Source organism: Barbus barbus (assembly GCF_936440315.1).
Source record: "Barbus barbus genome assembly, chromosome: 3".
In the NCBI taxonomy this organism is placed as follows: domain Eukaryota; kingdom Metazoa; phylum Chordata; class Actinopteri; order Cypriniformes; family Cyprinidae; genus Barbus; species Barbus barbus.
This window is the reverse complement of record NC_136731.1, coordinates 12,717,812-12,745,028: the sequence shown is the minus strand read 5'-3', so window position 1 is coordinate 12,745,028 and position 27,217 is coordinate 12,717,812. Positions and strand designations below refer to the sequence as shown.

At 39.3% G+C, this 27,217-nt stretch overlaps 2 protein-coding genes across 3 annotated transcripts; one reads left to right on the top strand and one right to left on the bottom strand.

The window, feature by feature from the left end:
- Positions 1 to 761: 761 nt before the first annotated feature.
- Positions 762 to 4,334, bottom strand: LOC306845085 (uncharacterized protein). 2 transcript variants are annotated; one of them, XM_079377647.1, is made up of 4 exons: positions 4,208 to 4,334; positions 3,828 to 4,003; positions 3,238 to 3,349; positions 762 to 1,739 (listed from the first exon to the last, which is right to left on the bottom strand). In XM_079377647.1, exons 2-4 carry the CDS (start codon positions 3,905 to 3,907, stop codon positions 1,500 to 1,502), a joined length of 432 nt encoding a protein of 143 aa, XP_079233773.1. In that variant the 5' UTR covers positions 3,908 to 4,003; positions 4,208 to 4,334; the 3' UTR covers positions 762 to 1,499. The 2 variants fall into 2 exon arrangements, with proteins under 2 accessions (XP_079233773.1, XP_079233772.1); XM_079377646.1 differs by having other exon boundaries at positions 3,828 to 4,334.
- Positions 4,335 to 5,206: 872 nt separating this feature from the next.
- On the top strand, positions 5,207 to 27,053 carry LOC306845280 (protein HID1-like). Its single transcript, XM_079377984.1, has 19 exons — positions 5,207 to 5,380; positions 6,441 to 6,590; positions 9,280 to 9,450; positions 9,895 to 10,017; positions 16,960 to 17,066; positions 17,281 to 17,397; positions 18,868 to 19,075; positions 19,233 to 19,289; positions 19,383 to 19,523; positions 19,608 to 19,698; positions 21,216 to 21,367; positions 21,475 to 21,553; positions 21,853 to 22,017; positions 23,020 to 23,247; positions 23,380 to 23,525; positions 23,603 to 23,695; positions 25,624 to 25,715; positions 25,801 to 25,959; positions 26,028 to 27,053. Exons 1-19 carry the CDS (start codon positions 5,315 to 5,317, stop codon positions 26,089 to 26,091), a joined length of 2,409 nt encoding a protein of 802 aa, XP_079234110.1. The 5' UTR covers positions 5,207 to 5,314; the 3' UTR covers positions 26,092 to 27,053.
- Positions 27,054 to 27,217: the final 164 nt, after the last annotated feature.

Sequence of the window (27,217 nt, the reverse complement as noted above, 5' to 3'; positions counted from 1 at the left end):
AAGAAATCCTTATATAAAATCACAAACTAGCTTCTCTTGCCCTTTCAATTAATATGAATGAATGAATGAATGAATGGGAGTTGAATAACCAATTCGACATCTTGTATATATGACCTGGTCATATCTGTGTTCAAAATAATAAGGTTATATTAAGCTTTGTTATATTACTTTAAAAAGCTAAAGTTAAAATAACGTCACCACTATGACGATTGACAAATCTTTTAATCTTTCTTTAAAATCTTGTTAGGATCTTGTTTCTAAAAAAGTTGTTAGGTTTGAGCTAAAATGAGGCTGTAAAACCGGACTGAAGTAGATGAGCTTTCCTGTTCAGTCTCGGTATCCCATTTAGACACTTAACAACTCTCTTTTTAAGGACAAGAAAAAATAAAAATATATCACAAAGCTAATCCTGATGTATTTTATATTGTACAATACTACTTGAAAATATCCTGAACTCGTGTTAACCACAGACCTTATTTCAGGCATTTAACCAAAAACCCATTCAAGAAAACACAATTGACTTCAGGATGATGGAACTGGAAGTGCAAAGGTTCTAACTAAACTTTTTAGGTTTTAGAACTCGTTCCTGAAGAAGGTAACAGTGACTTCTCTAAATGGTAGATCTCAGGATTATTGGCAGTGTAGCATTTAATTGAGAATTTGGTAATTAAAAAAATCTTTTGAAAACACGGATATATAGCTTTTACAACTACAGAATTTCACAGGATTTTACAGATCACACAAGTGAAGCACACAAGTTTGCTTAAGAACATCCATCTTTATTTAGAAATGTAGATGATCTGAATGTAAAATGTAATGTACATCTTTCAATACAAAAAGGTATAGTAAAATAAACAACCATCTTTAAAATGCAGAATTTGAACAGCACACAAGAAAACCTCCGCAGGGTCTCGAAGGCCTGATGCCTGGATGAGCAACCAGCTTCAGTGATGGTTGGGAGGCAAGAGATCCGGCAGAACCTCTGAGCCACTGTTTCGAGATGATAAAGAAATTCCCCAGATCTACCCATCAGCGCAGTCTATGATATTAAATTGACTGGCTTCCTTATGCATTAGTTACAGCACTGCAATGGAGTTCACTAATCAGAGGTGCATTGGAATATTCTGGCATGTTTATGCCTCCCCTCTAAATGTGCTCAGCTGAATTGCTATATGGTCCACATCAATATCTGATCAACATAAATTGCCAAGTAAACTGCATCTTAATTCTCAATACAGCTGTTTTCGGAAGAAAAGTACACAGTGTGAAAGTCACAAAAGTTTGCATCATAGTCAAGCCGTTATTGCTTACAATGAACACTTTTGTGCTCTAGTTAGTCAAAGAGCTTACAGTACCAGGGCATGTTTTCCATCCAATAATATACCAACATAAAATTAACTCTAGCAGAGATATCTAGAAAGTAGGAGCAGGTTTGAAAGAGGATGGAGATGAAGAAGTTTTACCCTGTCTTCTAGGGGACGCTATGGGGTCCCTGAAAGTCACCTGTGCTTGGACTGAGCTCGGCTCTGTAAGCTGTGGAAATGGGCTTCCCTCAGGACACGGTTAATGTGCTGGTAGGACAGCAGGTCCAAGGGGTCTGACTGCTTAGAGGCACTGTGGGGACTGCAGGGGTCGGGGCCGCCGTGGGGCCCGATAACATCCACTCCACAATGGCTACTGCTGCTGCTCCCTGCGGCGTGATCCGGACTGCTGATCCAACTGCTCTCGCTACTGGAAGACTGCAGAGAACCGTAAGACTGGGTTAGCAACACCAACCCTCACATTAGCAACACAGCGGCATAGCAGCTAATGGAAGCAGAACATGGACATTTCACACTTGACACACATGCAAGTTCAAATGTGTCCGGGGTGTCATGTCACATTGCCGTTGAAAATGACCTTTCATGCAGTGTGTAAAACAGATCTAAGTGAATGAAAACATCCTGAAAAATTTTAAATCGGAAAGTGCACCGTGTGTAAAGTTATTGTCTCTCAAACGAAAGGGTCGACTCTGAATCATTGAAACGAGTCATTTTTAAAACAAATCCCAAGCCTTTCATGTTGACGTCAGCATGAAACATTAGCATATTGCCCGCCCACTTGTTGGTATTTTCATGTTTGCCTGAATGAAAATGCTAATAATAATAATAATAATAATAATAATTTGTTACATTTATATAGCGCTTTTCTAGGCACTCAAAGCGCTTTACATAGTAAGCGGGGTATCTCCTCGTCCACCACCTGGATGATGCGACGGCAGCCATAGTGCGCCAGAACGCCCACCACACACCAGCTTATTGGTGGAGAGGAGACAGTGATGAAGCCAATCAGTAGATATGGGGATGGTTAGGAATAATTCATTCTTTGCCACTAGGTGCCGCTTTTGGAGCGGTAAAAATAGCAGTTTCCCCGATGACGCTGTAAACAAAGCAGCACTGTGCTCACAAACACTGCTTTATCAGACATTACAGGCATGATGAAATGGAAATGAGACCAATCACCGCAGATTAGCATCACGCAAAGGAGGGATTTGGAAAAATTAATCGTTAAACAAATCGTTTGGGAGTCACTGAACAAATAAGGTAAAAATAAATGCATATTATAACATAATTAAAGTATTTTTTGACCTTGCATGCATGTCAACCTGTTGTTGGGGACTCCCAAAACCAAAATATGAACCTTTCATAAGGCACAAATTTTTCATTTTCTTTCAACAACAAGCTTTTAATATTTCAAATCCTTGAGTATTATTTTGGTGCAGTACTGGTGAAACTCTGAACAATATGGAAGCTTGTTTCTGCCAATTGCGAGATATAAACTCGCAATTCTGAGAACATACGTCTTTTTTTCTTCTCCGAACTGGACTATATAACTCGCAATTGCAAGTTTATTTCTCGCAATTGTGAGTTTGTATCTCATAATTCTGAGAAAAAGGTTAGACTTGTGAGTGTATATGATGCAAAATTATTCGAATGTGGGGGGAAAAAATGAACCTAGCACACAATCAGTTTCCAAATGCATGTGAAACTTGATTATTAACTTTTTATCAACTCAGAAACCCTGTTTTCAAAGAATATGCAGAGTTGCAGGTGCTACACAAAGCCAGAAACAGCTTTTAAAGACCTGATCGTCATGACTGGTTAAACACTTCCAAAGACAGCAATAATACAAAACATTAAGTTGGGTACAGTTAAATGATAAGAAGGGTAGTGATGTGCTGTTAACTGCATTTCCTACCTCAGACTCCCATGATTCTCTACCCGTCTCAGAGCTCTGGAGGGCTGAACTCAGTCGTTTGGCCTGAGGCATCTGAGCGACTTCATCATCACCCTCAGCGCGCTGACGTTTCCTTTACACCATCATTACAGGTTAAAGATTTTCAACACAGGACTAAAGCAGCATCTTAACACTGATGGCACACACTTACTCATTAATCCCTTAATCATTGTGTTGTACCACGTTTGTATATTTCACATTGTATTATGTATATTATATTATATTTGTTGCTACAACACTACAGTCTAGCCCTTATGAAAATTAACCATGACTTACAAATAAAACCAAAAAACCATGGTTTCACCATGGTCTTGCAACACTAACCATAGTTTAACCACGGTACTTGTAGTAAAACTGTGGTTATACAAATGGTAGCAAGTACGTCAAAAATCAATGGTTGCTACAGTATTACTATAATAAAACCATGGTTAATTTTCATAAGGCCTAGCACATTCCACTTTGTCACATTCTGTCTGTAAAGCAAAAATTGCCCCTCTGTGATTAATAAAGACATGTTGTTTTGTTTTAATTAAGGTAGTTTGTAGACTCACCTGTTTTCTGTAAGCATTTCTGCGACTCCCACAGCAGATGATAATGGTCTTGAATGTTTGAGTGTTTTATTGAGCAGCATTCGCTCCTGGATCAGCTGTGTTACTCTGATCAACCGCCTGCTGTGTCATGCTACACTGAACACCGCATAACACTAAATACTCTCATCCCTGTCCAACTGAAAGAGAGTTTATGACTTGGTAATGAGAAGATTATAAATCAAAATCAGTGAAAATCGTATTTAGTTGATTCTACAGTAATAAATGTATCAAACTCTAACTCCTCCGGATAGCCGGGTGCTAACTGACACTTCACTAACTTAGCTGTAAATTCAAGCGTTCCGTTCTAGTAATTTAACGCTGTATTCTACTTCCAGACTTACTTTCATGAACGTAGCAAATATAATAACGTTCTCTGTAACTATAAACCGGTTATTCGTCAATTTGATGAGCCTGTGGGACACCAAACAAACAGAGCGGTTGCTGTTATTTACATGCCATAGCGCATGCGCGGAAATCAGACTGTAAACACGAGAGCGGCGCGGGATTGGCTGATCGTGCGAATACGTCACGTCCGATGCTCCTCCGAGAAAATATATATTTTACTTTTATCTGGTTCGTCGTCCGTGCTGCTATACCATTGTTTATGTATTTATGTATTTATTTATTTAATTCATTGAAAAACATGCACATGGATAAAACAAGTATACAGAAACATAACAATTTGCTAAGAGATGATAGGTAAGTAGGTTACAGTTACACGAAGACACGAAAAGTAATACATGCTTGTACAGTCTGCTTTTTATTTATTTATTTATATTTATTTATTTTGAGGGCAAGAGTGATTCAACATAATGAATTACGCCTTTTTTTAAACGCTAAAAAGTATGGTTTCTTTTTATGTATATGGCATTAAAGAGTCAAATTAAACAAGCCCGTTTTCCTTTCTGACTCGCATAAAGACTCAGTATGACACATTTATAACAGCTGATGTTTCTTTTTAACGCTGGATGACTAAACATTTGATTATTAAAATGTAAAAATGCGTTGGTTTTCATGAGAGTGTGAGATTTTTCCAGAATCTGATTCATATCAGAATTGTCCTTCTTTGTTCCTTGTCAAATGCTTTTCTTTCTTTTTTTTTTTGTCACATAGATTTGATTAAAACGGAAATGCTATTACTTCAATTAAGTTATGCATCTGGAATATGGGTTGCTTGGTAACCTCTAGTTACGCAACCTGCTGCGTTATCAAGGCTACAGCTGACTGAGCTGAAGGCCGCTTACTGTCTGTCTGCCGTTTAGCCAATCAACTACGCCCACTGGCCTGACGTCACACCGCCTAATTAATATTCATGAGGCAGCCCTGACCATAGTAGGCCTGTTATCCGGAAGTTTGTGTCTTTAGCGCCTCCGCAGATGACACACGCAGAGGAGGAGGTGATAAGGATTAGAGCAGAGCCTCATCAATAAACCATCATATCAGGAAAAATGGGAAATACGGACTCGAAGCTGAATTTTAGGAAGGCGGTGATACAGCTGACCACAAAAACACAGGTTTGTGTCTTCGGTGTTTTATTAGGAGCGCCTGTGTGTTTCCAGATGGAGACCAGACCTCTGCAACACCTCACATCTCACATCTCACATAATCACTGAAATAAAAGCAGAATCTAGTCTTCATATGGCTGCGCTGCTCAGTCAGCAGAATAATGATGCTTGTGCCCATAATAAGACTGTACATGTGTTTTTCTGCAGATGTAAATATCTGCGTTATGTTGCTCATTCATATGAAACTCTTTTTTTTTCAAGAATTTTAATGCTATCGTAATAATGTATTACAAGGTTGTTTATTTTGTTAAATTTTTTGAATCCATTTTGAATTTTTGTATGCGCTAAACCTTTTTTTTTTTTTTTAAACAAGATGAATTTAGCGCTAAACTGCATGCGAGACAATATCTTTAATATAACTCTTTTTTTATGTATATTTTCTTTCATCTGTTTTAAGTATAAACCTCTCTAAATTAATGTAAACTAAAGTTCTATATCTTGGTATACACCATTATTTTAGTTTTGTTTGTTGTTTTTTAAGTTTTGTATACGTAGAAATCATAAAATGAAATGACGACTTATGTTAGATCCCGCCCCTCCTGACGTGGTCTTTATTTTATTTTGTTTTTAATTGTCAAGTCATCCAAAATATTTTAATAATAAGTGTATAGGGGTAGTTGAGAAATAAAATGGAATATATTATTGAAAAATATTCTATGTAGTATGAGCTCACAAAACTGCATGTATAATAAAAAGCAGTAAAATGTTGTTTAATACCATTTTTAGAGGATAATACCATGTCACGCCACAGGATGCTGCTGTCACTACCTGACATGTCAAAACTGTAATTTTGAAACAGGATTTTAACTGGAAATATGAAAAGATCACCCGTTTCTTGTTCTCTGCAGGGTTAACGTGGTTGCATTGTTATTTATAACTGTTAATTAAATATTGATGCGATTTATGAATTCAGTGTTTGGATCAGCCCAGCTGTTACTTCAGTCTGGTGTGTGTGTGTTAAAATTATTTACATATGCATTAAAAGCATATCCTCTTCACCCACCCCTAGCCCGTGGAAGCCACAGATGATGCTTTCTGGGATCAGTTTTGGTCTGATACTGCTACCACCGTGCAGGATGTGTTTGCCCTGCTGCCCGCCGCTGAGATCCGAGCCGTCCGGGAGGAATCCCCCTCCAATCTGGCAACACTGTGCTATAAGGTAGCCTTCAATATGACACCTGTTACATACGTGTAGCATTAACATTGCTTCAGTCATTAGAGAAAGTGCCTCATCAATAATAGGCAGTGACTGTGTGAGTTTAAAGTTGTTGGTGGGACAGGAAAACAGCTGGCGCTTTCCCCTTCCTGTCTCAATCCCAGGGCTTCCTGTTTGAGACTGCCCATCAGAAAGAAAACATGATTAGAAATCTTCGTAGTCTTCAAGTGCGCATCCTGCCAGAGGAGTTTACAAAAGAGAGAACGAGAGATGTGTTGCTTTACTGGGTAGCTACTGAAGGAATAAAAGCATGACATCAGACCATAAGTAAAGAGATTAGATTGTGTAGCACTGTTTAAAAATGATTTAACTTGTATGCACATGTACTCTGTTTAGTTTCACGGTGGCCCCAAATGTATTTGACACTTATCTGAATAACAAAAGGACATCAAAGTGGATGTCATTTAGTTTAAAGAATTTTTTTTTATATATAGTTTTATAGATGTATGGTTAAGTATACACTGCCATTCAAAAATTTGGGGTCACTAATTTAAAAAAAATAATAATAATAATTTAGACTTTTATTCAGCAAGGACTCTTTAAAGCAATCAAAAGAGATGTTAAAGATTTTATAAAGTTGCAAAAGATTTCAAATAAATAGTTTTTGTCCATCAAAGAATCCTTAAAGTATTAAATTTTCTATTAAAATATTAAGCAGCATGACTGTTTTTAACACTGATAATAATCAGAAATGTTTCTTTAGCGGCAAATCATCATATATTATCAACATATGATTGTATTTTATGATCAGACCTTTATTTCAATGAATATAAGGTGGTCGTAGGGTCTCTTTTTTTTAATTGCACTTCTGCACATGTCTAATACATTTCTATTTTTATTGGATGTGAGCGTATGTATATCTATTAGAATATGGGTACAGTATATGCATGCGTGCATATTTGTGTATGTGTAGGGGTGGTTGTGTATGTACAGTATAAGTATCTACATGTATATCTTATTATTATTTGGAATAGTATTCTTGACTATGAGTATTTGTAACTTGCTTTTATGTTTTTATTTTCAATTTAACCTCCTGATGTACTTTCTGCATTCATTCAATCTTAGTATTACTAAGCAGAAAAGTAAATAAACTTCAAAGCTCAAAAACTCAACATTCTTATATTTTTTAGTTTGACCGTGAAACTACATGTTTTGGCATCACTGTATGTACAGTCAGGTCCTTATATATTTGGACACTGACACAGTTTTCATAATTTCGGCTCTGTATGCCACCAGAATAGAATTAAAATGAAATTCAGTAAAAATCAGTAAAGATGAAATTGAAGTGCAGACCTTAAGATTTAATTCAAGGGTTGAACAAAAATATAACATAAAATGCTTAGGAATTACAACCATTTTTATACGCAGTCCCCCCATTTTCAGGGGCTTAAATGTAATTGGACAAATAAATATATTCATAAATCAAATGTTCATTTTTTTTATATTTTGTTGAGAATCCTTTGCAGGCAATCACTGCCTTAAGTCTGGAGCTCATGGACATCACCAGAGACTGGGTTTCCTCCTTTGTGATGCTCTATATGACTGAATCTGGGCAGAGAGTATATCCCTATACACTTCAGAATTCTTCTGCTTCTGTCTTCTGTCACATTATCAATAAACACCAGTAACACAGTGCCACCGGAAGCCATGCTCATGTATCACACTCATGTTTCACAGATGATGTTGTATTCTTTGGATCATGAGCTGTTCCAAGCCTTCTCCATACTTTTTTTTTCTTCCAGTCGTTCTGGTACAGCTTGATCTTAATTTCAGTCCAAAGAATGCTTTTACAGAAGTGGTCTGGCTTTTTTTAGATGTTTTTTGGCAAAGTCTAATCTGGCCTTGTTTGCACCTTGTGGTGAACCCTCTTTATTTGCTCTGGTGAAGTTTTCTCTTGGCTGAAGACTTTGACAGTGACACACTACCTCCTGGAAAGTGTTCTTCTCTTGGCTGGAAGCTGTGAAAGGGGTTTTCTTTACCATGAAGAGAATCCTCTGACCATCCATCACTGTTGTCCTCCGTGGACGTCCAGTCCTTTTTATGTTGCTGAGCTCACTAGTGTGTTCTTTTTTCTCAGAATGTACCAAAATGTTGATTTGGCCACTCCTAATGTTCCTGCTATCTCTCTGATGGATTTGTTTTGTTTTTGAAGCCTAACAATCATCTGTTTCACTTGCATGGAGAGATCCTTTGACCGCATGCTGTGGGTTCACAGCAACAGCTTCCAAATGCAAACGGCACACTTAGAATCAACTCCAGACCTTTTACCTGCTTAATTGATGTAGGAATAACGAAGGAATAGTCCACGCCTGTCCATGAAACAGCTTTTGAGTCAACTGTCCAATTACTTATGGTCCCTTGAAAAAGGGGGGAGGTACATGTAAAGATCCATTCCTTAACCTTTCCTCCAATTTTGATGAGAATACCCTCAAAGTAAAGCTCAGAGTGTGCACTTTAAGCTCATATTCATTATATAACTGTAACTTGAATATTTTTGGTCAGCAGCTAAAATAATACAAAATTGTGCCTGTGTCCAAAAATGTATGGACCGGTCTGTATGTGGATGTGTGGTGTTCATCTTCATACCGTCTTCTGTATGTTTTGTCATGAGTGTATCTGTGTGTTCCCACAGGCGGTGGAGAAGTTGGTTCAGGGAGCCGAGTCCGGCTGCCCCACAGAGAAGGAGAAGCAGATTGTGCTGAACTGCGCTCGTATGCTCTCTCGAATCCTGCCGTACATCTTTGAGGACCAGGACTGGAGAGGCTTCTTCTGGTCCACCATCCCTGGCGCTGGCAGAGCGGGGGTGAGGAGGACCACTGAGTGCTACTCACCTCCTTGTTTGTAATTTACAAAAACTGGTTGATATTCAGTAGTGTGACTTCAAGGTTGTGTTTAAGTGCATTCAAAAATAGCAGTGTAGGATTATGAAGCGCACTCAGCGCAATTTCCCTCAGCAAAGGTGATGTATTCACACTAGCACATTTTTGTCATTTTCATCAAGAGTTATGTCCTAGTTGTGGATGTTTTTTTGCTCGGAGTGAAATATAAATTCCTAAAAATCAATTCCAACCTTTTCTACATTGTCAGATTTGAAATATTATCATCAAATAATCATTATAACAAAGTGAAGCATACAGTATAAATAAAAAATAATACATTAAAATTACATAAAAAAAAAAAAAGGTAAGTAACCAAAGTACCATTTTTTATTTTTAGTGATTTTTTTTTTACGCTTGTCTCTGCATAGATGGATGATATGGAGGATGAAGATGAAGGCGCCCGTCCGCTGGCAGAGTCTCTCTTATTGGGTGTGGCTGACTTGCTCTTCTGTCCAGACTTCACTGTTCAGAGCCACAAGAAAGGAAGACCTGTGAGTTCTGTCTGTCTGTCTGTCAAAATGGGTCGTAACAAAAGTAAACGTTAGATTGTGTAGTCCAACATCTAAATTTTTAAAGAATGAAAGCTTGATGGTATTGCTAAAGCAGAGCTTTAAAAAGGAACCTATACATTTTATCAATGATTTTTAAATTCATTTTAAAATGCACCTTTTTAAAAATTTATTATTCCATAAATATCCACTTTTTAAGCCTCAAGCACTAAAATACAGATCTTCTATATATACTGTATGTGTGTGTGTATATTTATACAGTTACATGTTTACATTCTCTAGGAATAGCGTTTTATTTTATTTTATATATTTATTTAAATGTATACATATACACTCACCTAAAGGATTATTAGGAACACCATACTAATACTGTGTTTGACCCCCTTTCGCCTTCAGAACTGCCTTAATTCTACGTGGCATTGATTCAACAAGGTGCTGAAAGCATTCTTTAGAAATGTTAGCCTATATTGATAGGATAGCATCTTGCAGTTGATGGAGATTTGTGGGATGCACATCCAGGGCACGAAGCTCCCGTTCCACCACATCCCAAAGATGCTCTATTGGGTTGAGATCTGGTGACTGTGGGGGCCATTTTAGTACAGTGAACTCATTGTCATGTTCAAGAAACCAATTTGAAATGATTCGAGCTTTGTGACATGGTGCATTATCCTGCTGGAAGTAGCCATCAGAGGATGGGTACATGGTGGTCATAAAGGGATGGACATGGTCAGAAACAATGCTCAGGTAGGCCGTGGCATTTAAACAATGCCCAATTGGCACTAAGGGGCCTAAAGTGTGCCAAGAAAACATCCCCCACACTAGTGTTGTCACGATACTGGAATTTCTAACTTCGATACGATACCTTGAAAAATATCGATATTCGATACCATTTTCGATACCACGGAGAAAAAAACTGCCACAATATTAAGGGGGTAATTTTTTGAATTTAAAGATAAATGTAACAAGTCGAGAACTTGCGGTATATTTTACATGAACAAAAAAATGTCTTGAGGTACTGCATATGTTGATTTATTTATTAATCTTTGTTAAATGTTAATTGAAACTAACGTTTACTAATACATGTACTAATTAAAATTGATATTCTCATTTGCTTCATAACCAAAATATTTCCAGATATAGGGCCCTATGAAATCCGTTTTATTTTTCCCCAAATTCCGTTTTATTTTTTTCTACATTAAAATTTTTTCATTTTAATTTTTCTGGATTCCGTTTTTTTTTTTTTTTCATTTTAATTTTTCTGGACTCTTTTTTTTTTTTTTTTTTTTAATGGTCAAATTAAATGCTATTAATCTAAAAGCATGTCTAATTCATTAAAATCATGAAAATTATACAATTTAACATTTAATTTATTAAAAGTGTAACAAAAATGACACGTTTAGGGCCGTATGAAATGTTTTATTTTTTTCTCACCTTATGTTTTATTGTTACCACATTCTGTGTTTTAGCATGTCTATTATTTGAATGCATACAAACTATTTTTATTTATTCTTACAGTAGCCTTATGAAATGTGTTTTCCCTCTCAGAAATTCTGTGTTGTGTATTTAAATTTTACTGGATATCAGATGAAGGCATAAAACAATTTTAATTAATTTATATTTGAATTAATGAAAATTAAACATTTACATTTTTGGCAAATGAAGGGGATTTACTATTAAAATTAAAATATTTTGTGATTATTTCTTTAAAGAAAATTAACAGTAGTAGTATTATGTACATATTCTACTAAATAGTAATATAGCCTATTTCTGGCACACGGTCTTTAATAGGCTAAGTTAAACTGAACTTTTATTTTGACGGGTTGCCGAGAATACTTTTAAAGTTCAGTGTGTGTATGATATGACGCTAGTTTTACTCAAATTAAATGGTAAAATGCTCGTAAAGTGCCTTTCAGATCAGTTCTGGAGATATTGTTGATGTATTTATGTCCTCATTGAGACGGCAGACGCTGAAATCACCGCGAACGCCACATAAGTAAACAAAACCGCACGTGCAGCACATTCACACAGAGATGCGCAGAACATGCAGGATTCATATTTAAATCGACTTTTGCAGCTTAATATTTACAGATACTAGTCAATATCGCGATTTGATTTAAGTGTAATGACCTACTTTTGATTAATTCATCCAAACTTTGACAAATTCCGTGACATTCCGCATTAAACTGTAAATTCCGTTTTTATGACTGGATTCCGTGCGCGGTCTCTGCATCGCGGAGATCATAGATCCCTACAGATAGCGCTCCTGCTGTGTTCTTTAACAACCAGAGCAGTCATCTTTCTATTCACTTCACTTTTGCTATTTAACCAGAGTGAAGGAGACGAGTGCGGTCACGTGTGGTGCTTGTCCACGCGCCTTTGGAGAGAAGTGAAAGTGACAGCTCGGCTAGTATCGGTGTATCGATACTTCGGGAAGTTAATATTGGTACCGTTCAGATATTTCAGTATCGATATTTTTGACAACACTACCCCACACCATTACACCACCACCACCAGCCTGCACAGTGGTAACAAGGCATGATGGATCCATGTTCTCATTCTGTTTACGCCAAATTCTGACTCTACCATCTGAATGTCTCAACAGAAATCGAGACTCATCAGACCAGGCAACATTTTTCCAGTCTTCAACCGTCCAATTTTGGTGAGCTCGTGCAAATTGTAGCCTCTTTTTCCTATTTGTAGTGGAGATGAGTGGTACCCGGTGGGGTCTTCTGCTGTTGTAGCCCATCCGCCTCAAGGTTGTGCGTGTTGTGGCTTCACGAATGCTTTGCTGCATATCTCGGTTGTAACGAGTGGTTATTTCAGTCAAAGTTGCTCTTCTATCAGCTTGAATCAGTCGGCCCATTGTCCTCTGACCTCTAGCATCAACAAGGCATTTTCGCCCACAGGACTGCCGCATACTTGATGTTTTTCCCTTTTCACACCATTCTTTGTAAACCCTAGAAATGGTTGTGCGTGAAAATCCCAGTAACTGAGCAGATTGTGAAATACTCAGACCGGCCCGTCTGGCACCAACAACCATGCCACGCTCAAAATTGCTTAAATCACCTTTCTTTCCCATTCTGACATTCAGTTTGGAGTTCAGGAGATTGTCTTGACCAGGACCACACCCCTAAATGCATTGAAGCAACTGCCATGTGATTGGTTGATTAGATAATTGCATTAATGAGAAATTGAACAGGTGTTCCTAATAATCCTTTAGGTGAGTGTATATCTGTTTATAAAAGTGTTATTTTCCTTGACATGCTGCTTAATGTGTCTTTAAATTGCCCCCCGGGGACAAACAAAGTTTTTAATCAAATCAAATCAAATCACTTTTATTGTCACATCACCACAGCACGTGTGCCTTCGTGAGTGAAATTCTTGAGAGCGTGCTCCAGACACTGCAAAAACAATTTACATATAGACATTACCATACATACGTACAGACTTATACAGATGACAATGTGTAATATACACATACATATACTCAGTACACACAGTGTACTATTAGACAGACATACAGTTACCGATACACATTATACACAGTATGTAGTACACATTCTACGTTATATACACACAGTAATATGCGAAGATGCAGCAGATTATATATAAACCGGATGTGCAAATGTCATGGATGTGCATTGGATGGTATCCGGTGCTGGCAAAAAGATTGTTGTATTTGTGCAGTAGTGTACTGGTAGTCCAGTTTGAACTGTGTGGAATTAAAGTGCAGTGCGTATACTGTAAGGTGGGATTATGCTGTAGGTATATTAGTTTTGACTGTTCATTAGCCTGATAGCCTGAGGAAAAAAGCTATCCCTCAGTCGGCTAGTGCGGGATCGGATGCTGCGGAGACGTCTTCCTGAGGGCAGCAGAGAGAGCAGTCTGTGGGACGGGTGGCTGGAGTCACTGATGATCCTCCGGGCTTTCTTTATACACCGCCTGGTGTAGATGTCCTGGAGGGAGGGAAGCTCACCTCCAACAATGTGACGGGCAGTTCGCACGACCCTTTGCAGAGCTTTGCGGTTGCCAGCAGTGCTGTTTCCAAACCAGGCGGTGATGCAGCCTGTCAGGATGCTCTCCACAGTGCAGGTGTAGAATGATCTGAGGATGCTGGGGTTCATTCCAAACTTCCTCAGCCGTCTCAGGAAGAAGAGGCGTTGGTGTGTCTTCTTCAGCACTGCATCTGTATGAGCGGACCATGTGAGATCCTCAGTGATGTGAACACCGAGGAATTTGAAGCTGTTTACTCGCTCCACAGGTGTCATGTCGATGGTGATGGGTGTGTGTTCTCTGCTCTGTCTCCTGAAGTCCACCACCAGCTCCTTGGTCTTGTCGATGTTGAGTGAGAGGTGGTTCTCTTGACACCATTTAGTCAGGGTTCTCACCTCCTCTCTGTAGGCCGTCTCATCGTTGTCAGTGATCAGGCCTATCACCGTTGTGTCGTCAGCAAATTTGACGATGACGTTGGAGCTGTGTGTTGCTGTACAGTCGTGTGTGTACAGGGAGTACAGGAGTGGGCTGAGGACGCAGCCCTGAGGAGCACCAGTGTTGAGGGTCAGCGGGGATGAAGTGTTGTTGCCCATTCTGACCACCTGACATCTGCCTGTCAGGAAGTCCAGGATCCAGCTGCACAGAGATCCGTTTAGTCCCAGAGTCTGGAGCTTCTCAACCAGTGTGGCAGGCACTATGGTATTGAATGCTGAGCTGTAGTCCACAAACAGCATTCTCACATAGGTGTTCTTATTTTCCAGGTGGGAGAGAGCAGTGTGCAGGGTGAAGGCAATAGCATCGTCTGTGGAACGGTTTCTGCGATATGCAAATTGTAGGGGATCCAGTGAGTCAGGCAGCACAGAGCAGATGTAGTCTCTGATGAGTTTCTCAAAGCACTTGCTGAAGATGGGTGTCAGAGCAATGGGCCTCCAGTCATTCAAGCATGTGATTTTATTTTTCTTTGGTATGGGCACAATGGTGGATTTTTTGAAGCATGCGGGAACCACAGACAGAGAGAGGGAAAGGTTAAAAATGTCTGTGAAAACCCCGGCCAGTTGGAATGCGCATGCTCGGAGCACACGGCCTGGGATGCCATCGGGACCCACAGCCTTGCGGATGTTCACCCGTCGGAAGGATCGGGTTACATCTGCGACAGAAAAGGAAAGTGCGCTCGCCTCTTCTGCTACAGCCGCGGGAGCGCGCTCTGTGTGGGCGGTGTTGTGAGCCTCGAAACGAGCATAAAAGTTATTAAGTTCGTCCGGTACAGAGGCGGCAATGTTCACAGTAGCTGGTTTATTCCCTCTGAAATCTGTGATGTTGTTGATACCCTGCCACATGCTTCTTGCGTTGTTGGTTTTGAATTGTTCTTCAACTTTGTTTTTATATTGTCGTTTGGCAGCATTGATTGATTTCCTGAGATCGTAACTGGCTTGTTTGCGATCGTCAGAGTTTCCGGATTTAAAGGCAGATGTCCGCGCTGACAAGGCTGCTCGAACATCGCTGTTAATCCACGGTTTTTGGTTGGGGTAGATGCGGATTGTTTTTGTCGGTACTACATCCTCTACACACTTCCTGATGAAACACGTTACAGTATCTGAGTACGCCTCTATGTCGTCATCAGACGCTGCCCGGAACATGTCCCAGTCCACGTGATCAAAACAGTCCTGTAGTATAGCGTCTGATTGGTCCGACCAGCATTGAATTGTCCTGAGGGCGGGTGCTTCTCGTTTCAGTTTCTGCCTATAAGCAGGCAGGAGCAGAACGGAAGTGTGGTCCGATTTGCCGAAAGGTGGGCAGGGGAGCGATTTGTAGGCGTCCCGGAATGGAGAGTAGCAGTGGTCCAGTACACGATCACCACGCGTGTTGATGGTGATGTGTTGAAAGTATTTTGGAGCTATTGTTCTGAAGTTGGCTTTGTTGAAGTCCCCCGTAACAATAAACGCTGCATCTGGGTACGCGGTTTCCTGCTCGCTTATATTCCCATACAGTTCCTTAAGTGCCTGGTCTGTGTTGGCTTGAGGGGGAATGTAAACAGCTGTGATTATGATCGCTGTAAATTCCCTCGGTAGCCAGAATGGTCGACACAGAAGCATATGAAATTCCAGATCAGGGGAGCAGGAGGATTTAATAGAGTGTAGGTTCCTTTCATCACACCACGAGTTGTTGATAAAGAAACAGACGCCCCCGCCTCTGCTTTTCCCTGTGAGCTCTTTCGTTCTGTCCGAGCGGTGCACGGAGAACCCCGTGAGCTCGATGGCTGAGTCTGGAACCACTGCCGACATCCAGGTTTCTGTGAGGCAAATAATGCAGCAGTCCCTTGTTTCCCGTTGGTATGAGATGCGTGCCCGCAGTTCACAGAGTTTGTTGTCCAGTGACTGAACGTTAGCCAGCAAAATAGTTGGGAGAGGAGGTCGGAGGGGACGGCGTCTGAGTCTGACAAGGACGCCGGCTCTCTTCCCCCTTTTCCGGCGGCGTTTCTTCGGTCGCGATCGTGCAGCCCAGACAAAGGGCTCTGATGCGGTGTCTGTAAACAAGGCGCCGGCGTTCAGGAACTCAAAGTCCGGTTTGCGTTGCGCGACGAAGGAACCAATGTTTAAAAGCGTGTGTCTATCGTAGACAGTTATACTGACAACATCTAACACGTGAAACAACAAAATAACAAATAAAACATAAAAAACATAAGAAAAACTGCAGAGTTTTCTTGGAGCTCGCAACACGGCTGCCATGCTCGGCGCCATCTTGGTTCAGAAAAATTGAATTGAATTGAATAAAAAATGTATTAGTGTTACTCAACCTCAAACGGTAACCGGTTAACAGCGTTATTAAGAATTTACAATATGTCAGTTTTGTAATTAAAGGTTCTTAGTTAATTAATCCCATGCTGTTACAGTAAATTCAATCTCAGGCTGAGTTTCTGTTTGTCATGTACAGGACTCGGTTGAAGACATGCAGTCACTGGACAGCTGTGAATACATCTGGGAGGCTGGAGTGGGTTTCGCTCAGTCGCCCCCTCTCAACTACATCCACGATATCAACAGGTGAGAGCAGTTCCCACAGCCACATGTGTTTACGTGAGTTTCCATGGTGAGCTTTTAATCAGTAACCACACAAGACGTTTAAAAGCCAGCACCTGCTTTTCCACCCAAACTCGAGATTCAGATCAGTTATTTAGAGATCAATTGAGTAGTTTATATGTGTTCACCGTCCAGTGGTGCATGTTTCACTCCTCTGTGTGTGTATGTGTGTTTATAGGACTGAGCTGTTGAGGTTACTGCTCACCTGTTTCTCAGAGGCCATGTATCTGCCGCCAACATCTGATAACACTATTCTCAACCCCTGGGTCACCTTCTTCTGTTCCACTGAAAACAGGTCAGTCACTGTATGACACACAAAAGACGAGAGCACAAACACAACACTCCCCAATTAAACACCCGGAGACTTACTAGTGCTGTTTGCTAAGTTAAGCCTGTAATCCTGAGTATTAAACTCTAGTTGCAAACTTCAGTGTGGGCGCTTTTGATTTGGGCCTGGAGAAAACCATCTAGCAAACAGCCAGCAACATCCTAGCAACCGTGTAGAAGTAGCCTACACTAAAACCACTCAGATCACACTATTAATGTTAACTTCAAACCAACACAGCCACGCTAAAAAAGAAAACTACAAAACATTTTTTTTTTTTACTTAGTATTTTTCCAGTGCATTCTTAAATCTGGGTATGTTTACTTAAGAGGGAAAATGACTTAAGATATCGGGTCTTGTTTTCTGAAAAATGTATCAAAAATTGATGCAAAAAAAACCCGCCAGTTGATATACAGTTGAGGTCAAAAGTTTATACCCCCCCCCTTTCAGAATCTGCAAAATGTTATTTTACCAAAATAAGAGGGATCATGCAAAATTCATGTTATTGTTTATTTAGTACAGACCTGAATAAGATATTTCGCATAAAAGATGTTTACATATAGTCCACAACAGAAAACAATAGTTGAATTCAACTAAAATGACCCCGTTCAAAAGTTTACACCCCCTTAATTCTTAATACTGTGTTGTTACCTGAATGATCCACAGCTGTCCCCGCTGAAAAAAAAAAACAGAACCCTGCCCAAAACACAACAGAAAATGTAATGGTTATAATGGGAATTGTGTTGGTTTTAATGGAAATTATAATGGTGTCTACTGGTATGTGATGGATTCTATTGGTGGGATGTTCAATCCTTTTGGGAAAATGTCCAAAACACACTACAAAAAGGAATTTTGTAATGGTTTTACTTGAAAAAGCTAATGGTTCATAATGGTATTTTAGTGGAAAACATTTGAATTTCTGTGATGGTTTCTATTGGGCTTCTATATAGCAGGGGTGTTTTTTTGAAAAAACATGCATTAAGAACCGGGGGTGAAAACTTTTGAACAGAATGGAGATGTGTACATTTTTCTTATTTTGTCTAAATATCATATTTTTTTCATTTAGTGCTGCCCTTCAGAGCCTAAAGAAGATAGTTACATGTTTCCCAGAAGACAAAATAAGTAAAATTTACCCTGCTCTTCAAATTCAAAAAGTTTTCATCCCCAGGCTCTTAATGCATTGTTTTACCTTCTGGAGCATCAGTGAGCGTTTGTTTACAAATTTGTGCTGGATAATAAGATAAAAACACTGAGTAAGGAAATAATTTTTGCAGTGAACACCCTAGCATAAAACTAACATCGTTCTGGCAACCATGCAGAACTCCCTAAATGCATAGCAATACCTAGCAACACCATACCAACCCTGTCGGCAAACACCACTCACATTGTCTTCAGCAATATAAAAGTGCTGTAAACATTGACACTCTCTGCTTGTTTCAGACATGCTCTGCCTCTCTTCACCTCTCTGCTGAACGTGGTGTGTGCATATGACCCGGTGGGCTACGGGATCCCCTACAACCACCTGCTCTTCTCTGACTACCGTGAGCAGCTGGTGGAGCAGGCTGTACAGATCCTCATAGTGACTCTGGAGCATGAGGGCGGACAGCCGTACCGCCCGCCCTCCCCCTCCAGCATGGAAGACCAGGATGTAAGCACACCACGCCCCATAATGTACACAACATCCACTCACATACAGCGAATGTCAATAAAAGTCAAAGGATCGGGATAGACAGAATGAATAATAATAGTCTAATAGTCATTGTGTGAGCTATACCTTCTCTTTTTCTTTTTCTTTTTATTCATAGTCTGTTGGTCCAAATAACCTGTTTGTGAATTACCTGTCCAGAATTCACAGGGAGGAGGTATGGAGAGCCTTCATCTTAGCATATGTCAAGAAAATACGAAGAAACTGCATTGTTCTCTTGATGTTTGAGCTGTTTTCCTTGTGTCTGCAGGATTACGACTTTGTGCTGAAAGGTTTGGCGCGCCTGCTGACCAACCCACTCTCTCAAACATACCTGCCCAACTCAACCAAAAAGATCCAGTTTCACCAGGAACTGCTGGTCCTCTTCTGGAAACTCTGTGACTTCAACAAAGTAAGAGATTAGGTGCTTAATTACAGTCATTTCCAAATAATGACGGTGAAAATTCACACATATTTCCTGCCTTTTCTGTTGCAGAAATTCCTGTTCTTTGTGCTGAAGAGCAGCGACGTGTTGGACATATTAGTGCCTATCCTGTATTACCTGAATGATGCCCGAGCCGACCAATGTTAGTGTGCCGAATGGAAGATTTTAAAGACAGTTCACCCAAAAATGAAAATTCGGTCATCATTTACACACCCTCATGTCTTTCCAAACCCTTAAGACTTCCATGCATCTTCAGAGAACAGTCCTTCCCTCATTATTTTTGCCTATCCATTTAAGGTCTATGCAGCCAAAATGTATAAACTGACACTGTAGAAGCACATCACATGAATCCAATGATTTACTCCAAGTCTCCATGATTGCTTTATACAGATTTATAGGCTTTTATTCACATAAAGACATTGGTCGACAAACATTCATAAAGCACATCAAATATGGTAAACAGAAGTTGAACGACACAAGAAGAAACCTCATTGTTTCATGTGCATCAAGCAAGCATGGAAGAGCTTCCATTTACCGTATTTATTTATAGATTTATTCACATTTTATGTGTGAATAGAAGACTAAATTAAATCTGATCATTACTTGAAAGCAGTCGTGTCTCTTCAGAATACTTGGAATAAATTACTCTATTCATATGGATTACTTTTACAATGTGAACATTTTGTAGTGTCAGTTTTGTCAGAATGGACTTTCAGTGGGTGGACAGAAATTTCTCAGGTTTCATTAAAGCGGTCATGAGTTGCCTCTGTGTTTTTATTTTACTGTACTGTTCTCTAAGGTCAACAATCAAGATTTTTACATGAAAAAACAACATAATTTTGTAATAATAGGCTATTTTCTGTCCTGTTTTTGACCCCCCTCATCAGAACGATCTGTTTGAATAGGTGTGGCGGATTGTAGACCCGGAAGTAAACGCCCACTGCTATGATTGGCTAATAGTTGTGTATGACTGCCTGTGATTTAGGTCAAAAATCATAAATACTCGCATCAAATATGTGTTTAACAGAAAAAGTAATAGTGACCACTTAATGAAAACAGTTATTCACACATCAGTGTCGGATCCAATATAGTCGGCACAGCATCGTCTTTAATTTCAATCATTCTGTAAATCCTGCGTCGAATTGTGCCTCGTTTGTAAATTAATCTGCTGCAAAATGAAGCGAACAAAGAACCGAGTTCTTACGGATGCAGTCTAGATCTTTCACTTTTAGTTCATTCACTCTTTCCTGCGGGATCAGAGGGAAGGCAATGCAAAGACAGTTTTTTTTTTTTCCGAAACTTGGCACTGCACAGTCAAGGGAATTTTGGTTTCTCAGTTCATGACCCCTTATTCATTTATTTTTCAAAGATTAACTGAAATCTTACAGGTTTGGAACAACATGAGGGGTGTAAATGATGACAGAACTTTCATTTTTGAGTGAACTATACCTTTAAGGGGGACGTTATTTGTTCCCCCTGAAGTCCACCTATAAAGGTTTCTTACATCAAAAATTAATTATTTAGTTTTTATGAACATTTTTCAGTCTCACTGAACCTAGAAGCAGCCTGTTTTTGTTACTGTACTATACCTTTTTACCGTCTATGTAAATGGCTTCTGTAATGAGCTCTTGATGTTGTTGTTGTTGTGTTGAACTTCAGCACGGGTCGGTCTCATGCACATCGGCGTCTTCATTCTGCTGCTGCTGAGTGGAGAGAGGAACTTCGGTGTGCGTCTGAACAAGCCGTACTCGCTTCATGTCCCTATGGACATCCCTGTGTTCACGGGGACACACGCCGACCTGCTCATCATGGTGAGGCGCATATCTGCTTCAGTTTTACAATTCACATGAAAGTGTCTGGTTTAACCATAGAAACATATAAGTTGTTTTAAACCTCTAAAAACTGGTTATGTCTGAAGGTTTTCCACAAGATAATAACGAGCGGCCATCAGCGTTTACAGCCTCTCTATGACTGCCTGCTCACTATTGTGGTGAATGGTGAGTATTAAGAGTGTCTGGGTTTGCACAGGGCTTTACTTGGATTCAGATTGTAATCTGTTGTTCCGCCAGAAAAAAAAAAAAACTGGAGGTGACCATAATTCCATTTAGGGTGAGGTCATTTTCATCAAAGAGGACAAGTCCAGTCGGTTTCTTGAGATCAAAAAGGGCTTTATTTGAAGATTAATGTCGAATGAATGCTTACTGTAAAAAACATTTCATCTGTGTAGTTTGGTGCCTGACAGTCAAGCGCTGTGTTCTTTGCGTGCTTTGTCACATAATACCTTGTCCTTGTTTAGTGTCTCCCTACCTGAAGAGTCTTTCCATGGTTGCGGCCAACAAGCTCCTTCATCTCCTGGAGGCGTTCTCCACCAACTGGTTCCTGTTTTCTGCACCTCAGAACCACCATCTTGTCTTCTTCTTGCTGGAGGCCTTCAATAACATCATTCAGTACCAGTTCGATGGTAAGATCGATGCGCTCGTTCATCTTTGCCAGATAAATTCTCATTTTGAAGGAGAGTTTTAGACATTCTCTTGCTTTTCTGCCAAATCTGTTTATAGAAGTCCATGTGGTACTTTTGCAAATTATTAATGTACATGTCGTGGTCTGGCTGCTAAAAGTTACATACTTTCGTCACTATTTGACTTCATCCTAAAAAACAAAAACAAAAAAAACCTTTGTTTTCTCCTTTCTTTTATCTTTCCCTGTCTAGCTACTTAATTGAACAATGCTTGAAACTTGGTATTATGAGCACTTCCTGTGTCTATTTGCCTCTTTAAGATGAATCGCTTGATGTATTCCCCAATTGCAAGTGCATAAAAGCGTCTGCTAAATGAGTAAATGTAAATGTACATAAAGATGTGACCCTCCAAACAGATAAATAAATAAACTTTTCCATTTAAAGGACAATATTTGACATCTGGAATTGTTTTCCAATGGTATTTATTGCCTTCGTAAGGGCAATTATTGTAATTACCTTAGTAACTGTGTTGTGTTTTATGCCAAATACTTAAAATGTTGCTAGTTTCTTTATACAGTCAGAATACTATAGACCAAGCGTGTCAAACTCCGTTCTTGGAGGGCCACAGCCCTGCACAGTTTAAATATAACCCTAATTAAACACATCTGATCTAGCTAATCTAATCATTTAGGCTTATTTGAAAACTACATGGTATGTGTGTTGGAGCAGGGTTGGAACTACACTCTGCAGGGCTGCGGCCCTCCAGGAACTGAGTTTGAAAAGGTCCTCGAGCCGGGATTCGAACTCGGGACGCCGTAGCGCAACAGCACTGTATGACGTTCATTTTCACATTTAACTCTAATCATGACAGCCGTAAAAAATTTAGTTTCATTTCGAAGTAGACGCTTTTGCAGTATCTCGAATTTGGCCAGCATCTTTGATCACTGAGATAGTAATTTCCATTAATTTCCTCCCTTACCCCAACTCTTATGATGTTTTGATCAGGTAATTGTAATTTGGTGTACGCCATCATTCGGAAGCGCAACGTCTTCCACCAGCTGGCCAACCTGCCCTCCGACCCCAGCACCATTCAGAAGGCCTTGCAGAGGAAGAGGAAATCTCCAGACGCTATTTCTCGCACCAGCTCGCAGGAGACAGTGTCCATGGAGGGCTCACGGCCAGCTGTGCCTGCTGAGCCCGGCACTCTGAAGACCAGTCTGGTGGCCATACCAGGTAGCTTTGCTCATTGATTTGTTTACATGTACTGCATGCTAAATGTTAGTATTGGTGAAGACCAGTTACTATCTATGAGACCGTGGCACTTTGTGTGTGAGTTGTTTTGATAGACAGGCTAACTCTCTTCAGGCATCGATAAACTGACGGAGAAGTCTCAGGTTTCAGAAGACGGTACTATGGTAGCTGTGCCACTGACAGAACCCCCTCAAACCCCTGAACACAGCGCTGCGGCTGGAACCAGCGACACAGAGTCCATCTCAGGAAGAGAAAATGAGGTTAGAGGAGCAGGCACATAATTGCATTTGAGATTAGCTCGTCAAATGGAGGTTGTAACAGTGTTGCTTCTTCCCAGGATGTCTTCTACACTGAGGCAGAGATGGCAAGGAGACGTCTGTCCAGCTCATCGTCGTCTGCCATCAGCCACTGGAATCCTAAGCCAGACTGGGTAAGAAGACCTTCCTCATCACATTCTTATCAGTGTCCTACAAGGGTAATTTTTAACCACTGTGTTAAGAAACTGTTTACCCATAAATGCAAATGGTCATTATTTACTCTCCCTCACGTTATTCCGATTCTCTATGTTCCATGGAACAGTAAAGGAACACAGAAGTGGCTAAATAAAGATTTGTCAATAACAGGTTTGGAACAACATGAGGGTGAGTAAATAATGTCCAAATTTTCCTCTTTGGGTCACCTTAGTCCTGTAATATAGTCCGTTTATCTTGTTCCATGTTTTAAAGAATTCATACTTTACTCTGGCTCCTGGGTTGGAATTTGAAGTTTCACATTCTACATTTATAAACCCTTAAATTTCTTATTTGCATTTGTAACAGGTTAATAACATAGATTGGGCAAGTACAACATGCAGTGAGCATGTAACCTGTTTTATTAACCGTTTATGATGTAAGTGCATACCTCTTGAACGAGGAATCAAAATGACTCAGTAGATTATAGTATAAATTTTTGCATTTGTGTTGAGTAGTATTTGTTTTTTTTCTTTCTGATATAAAAAGAAAAGCAGAAATCTGATGATTATTTTGAATAGATGGCGATAAACAAAAGTCTTTTGAACTTGTTTTTATCTATAGTAAGTAAAAAATATAAAACTGACAAAGTTTTTTTTATATATTAGGTGAAAGTTCTACTTTCATTTTATAACTAATTTAGCTTTTGTTTAAGGTGAAATTAAGTTGTAAAAAGCCCAAAATTTATATTGATAATCATTAAGTAACATTTGGGTTTTTACACGTGGTCAGAATTGTTGGTACCCTTGGTAAATATGATCACTTCTGTCTGTGGAAATAAATCTGCATTGTTAGTCCTTTTGATCTTTTATTTAAAAAATTCACAAAAATCTAACCTTTCATTGGAGAGTAAGAATTTAAAATGGGGGGAAATATATATTATATTATATATGATATTATATTATATAAATATATATTATATATTATTATATAATATATATGAAATGAATATTTTTCTCAAATACACATTGGCCACAATTATTGGCACCCCTAGAAATTCTTATGAGTAAAATATCTCTGAAGTATATTCCCATTCAAATTCACAATTTTGAGAACTCCAGGGGGATTATGAACATTAAATTATCCAGCCGTGGCTTCCTGTTTCACAGAAATATAAATAGGAGGGAAAACAAAGCCCAAATTCCCTTAATCATCCATCACAATAAGAAAAACCAAAGAATATATTTCTGATGTGCAGCAAAATATAATTGAGCTTCACAAATTAGTGAAGTGACTTTTACAAAAGAGCTAGAGCAGTGAAAATTCCCATTTCCACCATCAGGGCAATAATTAAGAATTTCCAATCAACATAAAATGTTACGAAACTGCCTGGAAGAGGACATGTGTCTATATCGTCCTAATGCACGGTGAGGAGGAGAGTTTGAGTGGCTAAAGACTCTCCAAGGACCACAGCTGGAGAATTGCAGAAAATAGTTGAGTCTTGGGGTCAGAAAACCTTAAAAAAAAAAAAAATCAAACAGCACCTACATCACCACATGTTGTTTCGGAGGGTTTCAAGAAAAATTCTCCTAGCTCATCCAAAAACAAACTCCAGCATATTCAGTTATCAGACATGACTTTAAATGGGACTGGCTTTTATGGTCAGATGAAACTAAAAAATTAGCTTTTTAGCAGCAAACACTCAAGATGGGTTTGGTGAACACAGGGATAAAAAGTTTTTCTTTGGAGATAAACCATTAAACTCGTATGAAAGTCACAATATAGAAGATAATGTCTGTCAGTGCTTTAGTTTCATTACAACTTTTAGAGCAACCCTAAGTTAACCATTTCCAGTATGAATAAAGCCCACGAGAGCTCTCTTCACCTGTTGTCTGCACTCATATTACAGGTCCTGTCCTGGAAGAGCAAACTCCCACTGCAGACCATCATGCGCTTGTTGCAAGTACTGGTGCCACAGGTGGAAAAAATCTGCATTGACAAGTAAGAGAAGAGTTTGTCATTGATAGCTGCATGTACAGTAGTTTGATTTGCTGCTGTGAAATATTACATTATGGTTTTAAATTAGGGGTCTAACGGATGAATCAGAGATCCTAAAGTTTCTTCAGCACGGCACTCTAGTGGGTCTGCTGCCTGTGCCCCATCCCATTCTTATCAGGAAATACCAGGCCAATGCAGGAACTGCTATGTGGTTTCGCACGTACATGTGGGGAGTCATTTACCTGCGGTTAGTATGACATTGCAGTTTAATCATAATTACATTAATACATAATTAACATTGTCTTTTCACTGTAGTAATGTGGACCCGCCCATCTGGTACGACACCGACGTGCGTCTCTTTGAGATCCAGAGGATGTAAGAATGAGCTGTAACCTGTCGGTCCCTGAGAACCCGCAGACTTCATCTTGCCTTGTCATTTTGCTTTATCCCGTTCATAGACTGTGAGATTCCACGAGAAGTGCCCATAGCTGCCGGTCGGCCTATCGGCGGTCTGTTTGCTCTGGCTGGTGTACAGATGATAGTGTCTAAATATAAACCATGCACTCCGATAGCAAAAGCATACTGTGGTCAGCAGCTTAGGAAGCCCAGACATGTGAAACTCTCTCACTGTGGTTTTTATAGGAACAAGGTGCTTGTTATAAGAAGGAATGCTATATATTTATAGTATCAAAAACTTTGTGAAAAATTTCTAGGAATTTGTTAGGATTAGAAGCATTGACAAAGACCTCTAGATTGTATTATCACCACAAGAGGGCGATCTTGTTAAATCCTCTTTTTTGTTATCTGTAAGAACATGTGATTACATGCATACTCCCAAATTTCCCTAGAGTTATGTCAGGTATCAAGAATAACTGGAAGGAAAATGAACAGAAAATCAAAAGCTGGTTTAGATTAATTCACCAGTATTCATATACATTGTGAAAATGTAAAAAAAAAAATTGTTTCCAAAGTATTATATATCGCAGTTGTTTGATGGTATAGCCTACCAATATATCTATTTTTGTCTGCATATCAGTTTTGCTAATGAGATGCTGTAAATACTGCTTGATGTTTAAAGTAGAAATGCTGTCCACGTATATGAAAAATAAGAAACTATCAAATGTTGTCAAAATGGCTAAATGATTAGCTTATGGTTACTGAATTTCTGCATATGTTCATCATATCGTTTAAAGTGCCGATGACTGTAAACTGAATGTTTTTCTTCATTTGTGGCAGTATTTATAAGAGAGTTTGTGGAACAGATTTGCGTTTGTATATGTATTTTAATGTTTGTGCATTTGTGCAAAAATTGTCCAAATATATTGAGAGGATGTAGAGTATAAAAACACACCTGTCATTGTGTCATGCTTCCTGTTCAGACTTCATGTATCCATAAGGGAAAAAAGCATAAAAAACATAGTACAGTTTGCTCATTTTAATCTGGGTACACAGTGACCAGAATAAACAGAAATTGGGAATTCACAGTTGCCAATGAAAAGGCAGAT

Excerpts from the sequence above, each read along its gene's own strand:
- LOC306845085 (XM_079377646.1), bottom strand. The coding sequence starts at position 3,907 with ATGCTGCTCAATAAAACACTCAAACATTCAAGACCATTATCATCTGCT. Across the intron at positions 3,350-3,827 it reads GAAATGCTTACAGAAAACAG|GAAACGTCAGCGCGCTGAGG; the intron begins GTGAGTCTACAA and ends GATGGTGTAAAG. Across the intron at positions 1,740-3,237 it reads GAGAATCATGGGAGTCTGAG|TCTTCCAGTAGCGAGAGCAG; the intron begins GTAGGAAATGCA and ends GGTTCTCTGCAG.
- LOC306845280 (XM_079377984.1), top strand. The coding sequence starts at position 5,315 with ATGGGAAATACGGACTCGAAGCTGAATTTTAGGAAGGCGGTGATACAG. Across the intron at positions 17,398-18,867 it reads TTCTGTTCCACTGAAAACAG|ACATGCTCTGCCTCTCTTCA; the intron begins GTCAGTCACTGT and ends TGCTTGTTTCAG. Across the intron at positions 25,960-26,027 it reads TGGGGAGTCATTTACCTGCG|TAATGTGGACCCGCCCATCT; the intron begins GTTAGTATGACA and ends TTTTCACTGTAG.